This window comes from Anolis carolinensis, chromosome 4 (assembly GCF_035594765.1).
Source record: "Anolis carolinensis isolate JA03-04 chromosome 4, rAnoCar3.1.pri, whole genome shotgun sequence".
Classification (NCBI taxonomy): domain Eukaryota; kingdom Metazoa; phylum Chordata; class Lepidosauria; order Squamata; family Dactyloidae; genus Anolis; species Anolis carolinensis.
In genome coordinates this window covers 21,916,788-21,928,789 of record NC_085844.1, presented here as the reverse complement: position 1 = coordinate 21,928,789, position 12,002 = coordinate 21,916,788, and the positions used below count along the sequence as shown (strand labels likewise).

The 12,002-nt window shown below is 38.2% G+C and overlaps 1 protein-coding gene across 8 annotated transcripts in view; it reads right to left on the bottom strand.

Annotated features, from left to right (window-relative positions):
• csmd3 (CUB and Sushi multiple domains 3) overlaps positions 1-12,002 on the bottom strand; it is a 709,139-nt gene that overhangs the window by 538,311 nt on the left and 158,826 nt on the right. For all 8 annotated transcript variants that reach the window (XR_010005888.1, XM_062980075.1, XM_062980076.1 and 5 more), the window contains exon 3: positions 4,205-4,317. Coding sequence is in view for 7 of the 8 variants with exons in the window: in XM_062980075.1 (XP_062836145.1) it covers positions 4,205-4,317 (113 nt within the window). In the remaining variant the exon portion in view is untranslated. The remainder of the gene's footprint in view (positions 1-4,204; positions 4,318-12,002) is intronic.

Below are 12,002 nucleotides of genomic sequence, written 5' to 3'. Positions count from 1 at the left end.
CATTATGCTAGGGTGGCAGAAGCTGGAGCTAACAGTGGGCGCTCACTCCGCTCCTGGGATTTGAACCTGGGACCTTTCGGTCTGCAAGTTCAGCAGCTCAGTGCTTTAACAGACTTCGCCACCGGGGCTCCTTATGAAACAACTTATGAAACGGAATATTCAAGAGAGAACAATGTGACCCAACAACTATTCACTCAGTTCTCTAGTCTCCAAACATGGAGCAAAATTATATTTCTGATTTATGTATTTGTGGGGAGAGGCATGCGTGTCATGAAAGCATGTGATTCTTAGAAAAAATAATTACCATATTCACAAATTATCTTCTTAAAGGAAGCAACACATTTTAATTATTATTAACAAATAATTTTAACAAATGTCTTCCTGCTGGAAGAAAACATTGGAAAATTGCACTAATGTTGAAAGCAATTCCCATTTTGTGACTTATTCTTCACAATATTTACAAATGGCTGTCTGAGGTAGCAAACAAAAAATAATATTTTCTATGACTTTTGCATATAAGAACTAATAAAAACTAGAAATTCTTTTTTCTATCTTTTTACTGAAAGTTTTACAGTTTTATTAAACATTACAGAAATTAAGAATTACAAAAAAGAAATAAGAAATTTCAACATAACTATCTTTTTCTCTAACATTACAGTATTGCTCTTCATTCATTAGTTTTGTGATGATTGTTTGCAATTAAATTCACTCACAAGAAAAATCTTGGAAATGTTATTAATGCTAGATTACTACTTATACAGCAAAGTTACGAATGCAGAAATGCGGGCAAGTTCTCAGTTCAATACCTTCCCCCCCCCCAAAAAGCCCACCCTCTCAACTCCCAAAATTTCCTCCATCCAGTCTCCAGGTCTTCCATTCTTAGCCAATTCGTATCATCAGGCTCTTTCTCACGCAACACCCCAGATGTTTTCATTCTGTTTTCATCCCTCTACCTTTGCTGTGAACTCATGGCAAAAAATAAATAAACCAGATATGGAGTCCATTACAAGTTTATGCTTTCTAATCATCTAAGCCAAAGCTAACAAAACATTTTTAAATGCCACAATAAACTACCAGCCCTTTTTAAAAAATTGCTGTGCGTTTATCCATTTATAAGTTCATTACAGCATGCTCTTGCTTTTTTTCATTAAAACTAAAATGTTATGAATTGTTTGTATTTTGTCCATTCTTATTTACAGAGAGAAGGCAATTCACTGAGGTTTGGATCTCAATGCTATTTAGAAGATTTCTCTTCAACTGTAAATTAGGTAGTTAAGATGTTTTTAAGAAAGAGGGGTTTTTCACAGTTTCAGAGTCCATAAAAGGCTTGCTTAGCAGCTTGAGAGTAATGTTAATCTCCAGGCTCCCCACTATTCAACTCAGTCACTGAAGTTTCAGAGGAGTCCCAGAGAAGAGCAACATTTAGAAGAATAAGTGGATTATTTCACATTTTTTCTTGTCTGAAGGAAGTTTTCACTGCCCAGAATTTACCTCCTGGCTGTCTATTTTGCCACCTAACTTTTCCCTGCTACAGAATGCCTTGCATGGACATCAACCCAACATCATTCCTCACCCAGAAGTCCAAATTATGAAGACTTTAGTCAGTCCAGGGTTTCTCCCCCCTCAAGAAAATATTTTGGGTCTTTTTTTTAAATACTGTATGTTGAATGCTTTTTCATCTTTGTCTTCTTATAGGTCCTCTTTAATCCACTTCTTTTCTTCTTCCTTCTGTGGCAGATAAAATCGAGTCATAGAAGTTGTATAGTATTAATTCCACACCGTGTAGTGTAAATGGACTTTGGCCATGATTTGCTCATATCAGTATTCAGGCAAAGGTTTACATGGGGCATGCAGTTTTTAGTGTGCCTGTCACATATTTATGGAGTTCAACCAGTGAAAAAAAGTGCAGGAATTGCAGAATGGACACATTTCAGTGATTTTCAATCTGCACATGGTTTTTAAGTGTAGCAAAACAAGGACTCAAACTAATAGTGGAACACAGTCCATGTATTGGACGAGTTGGATGGATGCCACACTCAGATTTACGCCATTAGAGGTATGACACAAAAACTTGAGAATTTGTTACTTCAATCACATATCCTTCTATGTTTGAATTATTTATTATGAGAAAAACAACTGAAATAGTTAGAATTATAAATAACTAATTCAAATCTGAATCCAGAAACATAATTATCAAGGTCTTGGAAAATATGTAGTTTTGAGGACTTAAGACTGAATTAAGGCACATGGTATTCATACATGACTTATTGACTAAGTCTGAGTGTTGGAGCAGGCAGTTAGTAACAAGAAAATGAAACAGCATTTGTTGTTATTTAAGGGCCCTTTCACACTATACAATTGTACAACAACCATTCAGCTTTTAGTGTCATGGCTGCATCCTATGGCATGATGTGAAGCACTAAAGAAATCTAAATATTCCCCTCTGCACTTGATATCAAAGTAATCCATAAGATGGGAGAGCCATGTCAATTGGAATCATGGTGATTTAATTGTAAAATTTGATATATGCTTGACAAAAAATGAAATCTAGTCAGTGATGTCCTTAGACAGAAAACCCCCAGATCTTTATTTGATAGGTCAAAAAGGCAATGGAGATAGTGAATCTTATGTGTTTTCTACAACTTTTCATCAGATAAAGGGGGTACAAAAAGCAGAGAGGAGGGGAAGAAAACAGTATGACTTGAGGCTGAAGTCATGGTGTTTGAATGATCACAGTCTTGACATGAAACAGGAAGAAGGCATCTGAAGACATTCAAACAAGACTGTCATTCATATAAAGCTGCAAGTTTTAAATGGAACCAATTCTACAACTGCCTGAAGTGAGCAAGTTCCTCCATCAAACATTTTTATATTTTAAAAATATAAATCCAACTGTTATGCAGAACATTTTTCATACTGAAAACACAGTTCCCTGTTATCTAGAAGCAATGAAAACCGCTTTGAACTCTTCCTCTTCCTCTGGGGTAGCATCAGACTAAAAGTAAGTTCAGAGAAAAGATACTGTTTTACATAGAAGTCATTTTTTTATGATCACAGTTGTAAGTATTATGATACTCTTACAGCTCCTATAGCTAGCAGCTTAGATCTATGCTTCAGAAAGAAATGACTAAAGAGGTGCCTTCAAGTTTTTCCAGTCTTTATATGCATTTAATTCCTTTTTAGATCTTGGAATCCCCTCAAAATACGACCCTTCCTCTAAAAGATTCCTTAGGACTTTATCGCATAAAGATGGCAAACTGACATTGAAGCAAGACCCATATCTTTAGAGCAATCAGTTGGTGGTAGGCACTTCCCATGACAAACCTGCTCCCTCCTTTTACTTTAAATTATACATTCAATTGTGAACTTGAAAGAAAGAAAAACAAGTTTGGTGGCTATCAAATGTATATGGTTCTTTTGCACAATAACTCACACATGAGAAAAATGAACACTTTTAAAAAATCTACATGAATTTTGTCATATTTTTCATCTCTACAGATTTATTCCTCGAGTCTCTCAGATTTTGTATCTTTTTTTTCAGGAACTCAAGATATTAAGCATCCATAATAATTCTGTGACCCGAAGTATACATGACTGAGAGACACATTACCTTCATCCCATCTACTGAGCTATATGAGAGGGTGTGTAATCAAGTCTAACATTCCACTTGCCATATTATATTAGAAACATTTTGCAAGATGTAAGAAGCAAGTAAGCAGAATCGGAACACTTGAAAGAGCCAAAATTGTAGAATGTACTTTTTGGATTAATCTTTCAACAAAGCTAGGCCACATGCCAACATAATTTTATTGTCAGTCTTGACTAAGGAAGGGAAAAGAGCCATGACTTCTGGTTGCCAGGTTAAGCTCTGTGCTGTTAATCTCTGAGTGAAGCCATTCATATGATCAATCTAGAAATAAGAAAGAAACAGCAGCCGGGGCAACAAACAGCATGAATATGATTAATTCTGGAAAGTTGTCAAATATGACTGGGAATCTAGTACTGTAGCATCATCCTCTTTACTGTCTGATTTCTCATTGTGTGGGATAATCCATATGGCCAAATCACTATGAGTTAGTGATCATTGTTCTAGGTTTGGAGTGTTTGGAAAACCACAATGAAACAGCCCAGATCTACACCAAATTATGAACTGCAAAACATCCAACGTTCCTCTAAAATGTCTATATACATAGCATTATCTTACCTTCATAATATACTTTAAATCCGTGGGCACTCACTGCAAAGTCACTGGTCAGTCTTAGTGAAAATACAGATTTTGTACTCGTCACAGGTGGAGGAAGATGAAATCCCGTTAACCTAAACAACAACAACAATTAATTAACTGCTAATTTTGCATAATAATCACAACAACAATAACAGCAATCCAGTTTCATTCTTGAAGTTGAGATGTGCATTCATTCCTTTCTGAACACTCATTAGGGAATTATATAAAGTTCTAAATATTTGGTGGGAAATGTCAGGTAAAAATCAAAATTAACAGACAGAAAGTGTAATTCTAAACAGAAGTAGCTACCACTGCTGAAATAAAAGCTCACATTAAACAAAATGTGTAAATATGTCCATATTTGGGGGAGGAGTGTCAGAAAGCACAAATCTTGCAAATCAATATAATGGTGGGGAGAAAATGCAGGTGACAGAGATATCCAATTGAATCAAATCACATTCCCAAATTTGTTAAGTATGTGGTGGTAACACCCAGGTAAACTTATGTCCATATGACTTCAAAGCAACTAGATTGTATTTCCCCATACAATCATCAGATATGTCTTGGCTGTTTTTCAAGAGTTAAATATGCTTTAAAATTTAGTAGTTTAGTTGTTATTAGCCAATAGCTGTGGAGGATCTGAAATTCAAAATAATTTAATCCAGCTATAATCTTCTCATAGGCATCTGGTTGACCACTGAAGAAATGTAATGCTTGACTAATGTGACCTCTTTCTTTCTTAGTTATTTGAAACTACTTGGGTGTTTGCTTTCCATGCTGTTCAGTTAGAAAGACTAATGCTAGTGCCAGTCTTGGCAAGTATCCTGATAAAATTGAATAGGAATCCTAAACAATATATACCCTGAAATAATCTGATACACATTATAGACAGACATCCACATCTTCCATAGTTAAAATATCAATACACAAAAGAATAACCTGATAGTTAAAAGTGTGAAAACATGTGCTTTTGTACTCTTTAAAGTTAGAGAGTGCTGTCTAATTATTTACTTTCTGCCACAACTAGTCAAGTGGAAAGTGCATTTTCTTGTTCCCAAATTAGCAGCGAATGGATCAAGGGGATGAACCCTGTACAACTGAAGTCCAATCCCTTAATCTGTACAGCCCAGTTCCTAGTTCAGTTCTGGTTTTCAAGAATGTTTATATGTCCATATATTGTTATATGTGGTTTGAAGACTCAGTTTCTCTATATCCCAAGGTAATTGTGATGATGATGATAATGTGTTTGAATTGCTATCATTTTAAAGCAGACAATTGTAAGGGGGAAATAAAGGTGGAATTTGAGAACATAAATGTTTTAACCATGAAGGATTAAATAAATACAGATCTTTTTCGCATAAAATATCCAGATCAAGATATCTGCTTTAAGAACACTCAAATCCTCACAGAATTATACTTGAAGGTATTTTCAAATTATCATGAAGGTATTTGGTGATAAGATAACTTCTTTCCTTTAAATATACTTCTTAATTTATCTACTTAAATATAGAATTGCCATCCAAGAAACATGATTGTACTTGTAAACAATGCATGAGGAAAATGGGGACTTTGGTGTTTGTTTGTTGTTGTTTTTGCAGGGGGGGAAATTTTGTTGCTGTCATATGCAGCATTGGCCATATGGGATAAGAATGCAGTTCACAATATATTTGGGGGAGGGATTGATACTGCACTGCTTTACTCATTAAAACATGTAACTTGCAACACTTTCCCCCAATTTTCAATATATTTAAATGCTTTGCAGGGAACGATACCCTTTTAAAATCTCATTGCCCCTCCTTAATGAAATCTGAAATTGAAAGCAGGAAGGAGAAAGAACAAAGAAAGGCATCTTGTACTCTTACAGATATATGAGCAAGCTACTTCCTGTACCATAAAATTGTTCCAAATGATTTGTTTAATGAGTTAAATACAATAAAAGTCAGACATTTCCATCTGCTTCGTGCTTCATCCACTACCCCTGTCTTATTTTAATTTTTGCCTTGACTGAAGAAGTGCTTCATATGGAGCTTCTATTACATACTGAATGTTATGAAAATTAAATACTCCTAATTCAAATCTAAAGAGGAAGAAATATTGATATTTGGCATGCAAGAGGCAAAGGTTCCTGTGCTAAACAGGAAAACCACATTAACATGACAAGATCCATTCTATCTGGAAACTCAGACTGTAAAAACAAACAAACAGCCCCCTATCTTGATCATTTCTCCTTCAGGCTAAGAGGCAGGCTTATTTGATTTTTATTCAAAGCCATTTCACATTGTGTTGAGGAGACAGCTCATACATTATAAAGAAGCAAGGGGGTGGTAGGAAGATCTGTAATCTTTTTAGTCTGTTTTTGACATCCACAATGACATGTGAGTTGTCCAATAGCTCAATAGTGAGCTATTCTCTATATCTCACAAATGACATAGAAGTTGACAACTGTAAGTCTCCTATCATGTAGTGTAGAAGCAGAAGACAAAACACAAGTGAATCATGCTTATTTCCCCACCCAGAATTGAGGCAACTTTTATTTGATCTCCATAGTATCTCCTGAATAGATAATCAGGCCATCAAGGGATTGCTCACATACACCAATACAAACAACATACTACCAATATAATGTTTTAAATGGGGGGGGGGGGGGGGACAAACATTAAAAACACAGAACTCTGAATCAATGGGTGCATCTACACCAGGCAAGGGCAAGCCTAGGCCTGTGGGCTGGATGCAGCCATTTGGCTTTTTTCCTCCACCCCCATCTGCTTGGCTCTCCTTTCAGAATGCCTGTAGCATTGAGGTTGCCAGCACAGTCTCTGGTGATGGTGGATCTGGGATGACATGCTGCACTGGGTGGCGAGGAGTTTGAAGTCTTGATTAAACTTTAGTTAGTCATCTGTCCCAGTGTTGAAGACACAGAGAGCATTGAATGGCAAATCCTCGATGACCTGGCACAAGATTGCGGAGAGACCAGAGATACAGAGCCAAGCCTGTCTACAGATACCGTGTTTCCCCGAAAATAAGACAGTGTCTTATATTAATTTTTGCTTCCAAAGATGTGCTAGGTCTTATTTTCAGGGGATGTCTTATTTTTCCATGAAGAAGAATTCACATTTATTGTTGAACAAAAAAATGAACATTTATTATATACTGTACAGTAGTTGTCATCACAAACCAGCATAACCAGACAAACTGTGAATCCTATCAAGAATTTCTTGTTACTACCATTATTTCCATGTACAACTGGTATGTACATTTACCAATCCTGCATGCTCTGGTGTTCTGTTTGGCAAGTGCTGGGCATGCTTCCAAACAAAAACTTTGCTAGGTCTTACTTTTGGGGGAGGTCTTATATTTAGCAATTCAGCAAAACTTCTACTAGGTCTTATTTTTCGGGAATGACTTATTTTCGGGAAAACAGGGTAGCAATGGCATGGGCTATCATTTTCCCTGCCTGTCAGCTGTGTATTTAGCCATTTGTGTTTGATGATGAGCTAGCTGTAGTGTGTTGAGATCTGATCTATGCTCATTCAAATGCTTAGCATGGAAGGGAGCTGCCTTCTCCCAGAGTAGCTATTGGTAGACACCCATGCAGGTTCCATAGTTACCCACCCTAGTAAGGAGTGATGCTCCCAAATAAAGTTTCCTGCTGACCAAATTGAAGCGATTTCCTTCTCTGTCATTCAGGGCAGTATTTTGTCTACTGGAAAACTGGCTGACAATAACTGAGTTGGAGTCAGGATCGTGTGCCAGCCAGTTGAGTCCCACATTGTCAATTCAGTATCAGGCCTCGATTTTCTTTGTGGTTGGTGGGATTGAGAATGGGTTTTTTCCAGGATACCTGAATGACCTCTACAGCCTCTCCCTGTATCTTCTTGAAGACAAGATCATTGACTATTTTCGAGATCTATATGATCTCTATACTGAGGGCCTCAGCCATCTGCACCATCTGTCCAGAGAAAGCGCAAATATTGTTGTTGGGGAGGGGGGTCAACATAGTAGGTATCTGCCTCTGCTCTGGAGAAAGCTCAAACCCAAGCAAGAGGACAAACTGGAGCCTCAAGTTCTTGTTAGTCATCAGATTGGGGGGATTTCTCAGTCTGTTGAGCTGTTTCTGGTTGTGGAGTTTTCTGGGCAAATCTCAAGGTCTTCTCAGGTCTCTGAGGAGGTGGAGATCTGATGCTGGGCTGTTGTTTTGAAGCCAAAGTCTGCCCTGGCTCTGCTAGGCGGGTGATCTAGCAGCCCTTTTTGCCTTGTGGAGGGTTATTCTGTCACAGCAGAAAAAGCTCCTGATGGGCCAGAGGTTGTGTCTCTAGGGGAGGTTGGGCTGAGACCCCTGATCATCTATGTGTGGAGCACAAAGGGGAATCTTGTAACTCACCACCCAATAGGCTTCTATGACTGACTCAAGACAGGAGTGCAGGAGATGAGCCAGTGGAAGTGATGGTGAGGAGTGGTGGGACGACACAGCTGATGAGGTGCCGTGTTTGGCTCTAGAAGAGGAGAAAGAAGATGACTGATGAAGTTTCCTTTTCTTGACTGATTTTTTTTTTTACTTTGATGGTCTTGCCTGGGGAAACTAGTGCTGAGTTTCCACTCGCTGATCTATTAACCTCTGCTCTTCTGGTCTCCTCATGGCAGCACTTGAAGACAATTTTTGTTGATGAGGAGATGGCAGTGTGGTAGTGATAGATTGAGTCAAACATATGAAGGCTCTGGAGCCTAACATTGAAGCTGCCATGGAAGGGGCTAACTGCTTTGAGGGGCTTGCCTTTGGTTTTGACAATTTTGGAGCCTTTGAGGACCTTGAAGTCCTTGAGGTGGTGGATGCCTGCAAGGGAGCTTCCAAGGGTGTAGTGGACATTGAGAGAGCCAGGCCTGTTGATAGAGTAATGAACTAAATCTTGTTTCTCTACTTTTCTTAGTTTGAACTGTAAAGGCTTGAAGTTGGCAATCCTGGAAGCCAACTATGTTACTTTCTCTAAGGTAAGGAAGGTATTTCACATGGCCATCGGAGTCAGGAATCTTTGCAGTGCACTGGACACAGCATTTAAATTGTAGTAGACATTGTGGCAGCAAAGGAAGGAACGTGTGGAGCACAAAGGCAGAGAGTAAAGCTTCAAGAGAGCTGCTGTAGTGGCAGAAAAAAGGAAATGGGGAGCTGCCAGCCAGAGTGCTCTTTATGCCCTGGGTGGGAGTGGACAGGGTTATTGCCAAAACTTAAAATCAGAACTTAGGAAAATGCTTCCATTAAAGCAGTGGTTCTCAACCTGTGGGTCCCCAGGTGTTTTGCCCTACAATTCCCAGAAATCCCAGCCAGTTTACCAGCTGTTAGAATTTCTGGGAGTTGAATGACAAAACATCTGGGGACACACAGGTTGAGAACCACTGCATTAGAGCCTGCGAAGGCATAGTAAACTCAATTGTGTGATACACACAGAAACCATAAAAAGAAGCTAAGGTACAGATTTATTATTTTTGTGGTTCTTTCTAATATACAGTAGTCTTTCTATGCTACTGCCAATTCTAATACAAAAGCAGTTTTCAGTGAAATGAAAAAAAAACATATATAGTAATAAAAATGGAGGAAACTTTTAACATACATGAATGTTTTTATAAATTGAAAATCCTTAAAATATAGTCTTCAACATATTGTGGTATAGCCTAGCATTCAACATGTCAGTCCAAATGGATCTTTAAAAAATTATTCAGATTTCAATGCTAGTGCCACAGAGGCTTTGAAGAAGACTGAACTCTAGCAGGCATGTCAACTGCTATCTATATATGCTTAGATGAAAACATGCACACCGAGGCCTTATCCATTTGAACAGCTTCACTGAGTCTCTGCCCATCTAAATTGGCTACAATCACCACCTGATGGGCAGCTGGAGCATTCAGCGAGAGTCAGCATGAAATGCTGATTGGCTTGGTGAAAACATGAAAAAGGAGAAACTGGAAGAAGGTGAAAAGCTTCAGTGGTTCTCTGTGTGTTCCATATTGCATCATGAGAGAGAGCTGGTGGTCTCTTTTGAACAAAAAAAACTCATCTCTTTGCTGGTAATCTTCCAATTTTGAACCTGGTGAGATTCAAAAGTTCAGTGCCAACAAACAAAATAACTGGCACTCCATATGGTTGCCAGATATCATAGGACACAAATCTTTCACAAATTGCATTTTATACAAGAGAAGAAAAAAAAGAATATCACATCTATCTATATATATATAAATGTTCTGACCATTTCTGCCTTAAAGTAAACTAGACACTCAAAACCCACGAAACGTGGCCACAAAAGATATGGTCATCCCCGCTGTGTTTAGACATTTAAAAAACAAGAAAAATAAAGTCCTAATTAGAGGGAGAGGAATATGACGTTTAATAGACTTTTCCTTAATCCCTTATTATCCAACATATTCACTTATCCATATTTATGTTGGATAAGTGAGACTCTACTGTATATTTATAATCTTATATTATCTGCTTAGAACTGGATTATATGAGGCTCCTTCTACACAACTGTATAAAATGCACACTGAAGTGGATTATATGGCAGTGTAGACTCAAGATAATCCAGTTCAAAGCAGATACTATAAGATTATAAATTGGTAATAGCTGTGTGGAAGGGCCTTGAGTCTACACTGCCATATAATCCAGTTCAAATCAGATCATCTGTATTTTATAGGCAGTGTGGAAGAGGCCTGATTGAAGCGGCCCTGGGCACCATTAAATGGCTGAGTGGGTTACTAGGAGACAAAGTGGGCAGAGCTTAGCCTTCTAACTGGCAGCAAAGGGGGAAAAACAATTATTACGTTATGATTTTACAAATTAAGCACCAAAACATCATGTTATACAACAAATTGGACAGAAAAAGTAGTTCAATGCTATGTAGTAATTACTGTATTTACGAATTTAGCACCAAAACATCACAATGTATTGAAAACATTGACTACAAAAACACTGACTACTAAAAGGCCGAATGCATTGGATAATCCGGAACACTGGATAAGTGAATGTTAGATAAGTGAGACTCTACTGTAATATGAAATACAGAACAATATAATCTCTAAAACCAGGACAGTAAATAAAGAGCAACACTCTGAAAGCAGGGAAATTGGGAATTCCAGAAAGGAAACAATGGGGCCCAGCTAACACTTCCCAACAAAGGATTCTCCCAGGCGAAAGCAAACAGGCTTTGAAGCTGCAAGGCCATTAAATGCTAATCAAGGTGACTAATTGCAGGATTCATACCTGCCACATTGAGACTATTAATTGCTATTCAAACTGGCCAACCAAGGATTCCACAAGGTAGAAAACCCCCAAGGTCTGAAGCCACGAGGCTACTCCATCCCATTCAACCTGGCCTAGCAAGGATGCCCTATGTAGAAAGTGGCCAGGCTTTTAAGCTGCAAGACTATTCAGTGCAGTTCAAGCTGACCAAACAAGGATTCCCCTACTAAGGAAGTAGCCAGGCTTCTTTGGTTGAGGGTGCTACTCCAGCTACTCCAGAAAATGGCCAGGCTTTGAGGCTGCAAGGCTATTCACTGCTATTCCACCTAGCCAACAAATGATTCCCATAAGTCACAGCAAAGCTAGTCCCTTATAAATGTAAGTTGACTTGTTTTTGTGCTAAATCTCTGTTCAGTTTAAAAAAAATAGAGACAATAAAAACAAATCATATTTCTCACCAGGAATATATCTCGAGTGTGTTTCACCTTTATCTGCAAGAGCGACTCATGAAAGGTGTTACACCAATAGTAATGTGGGGGCGGCATCCATTTT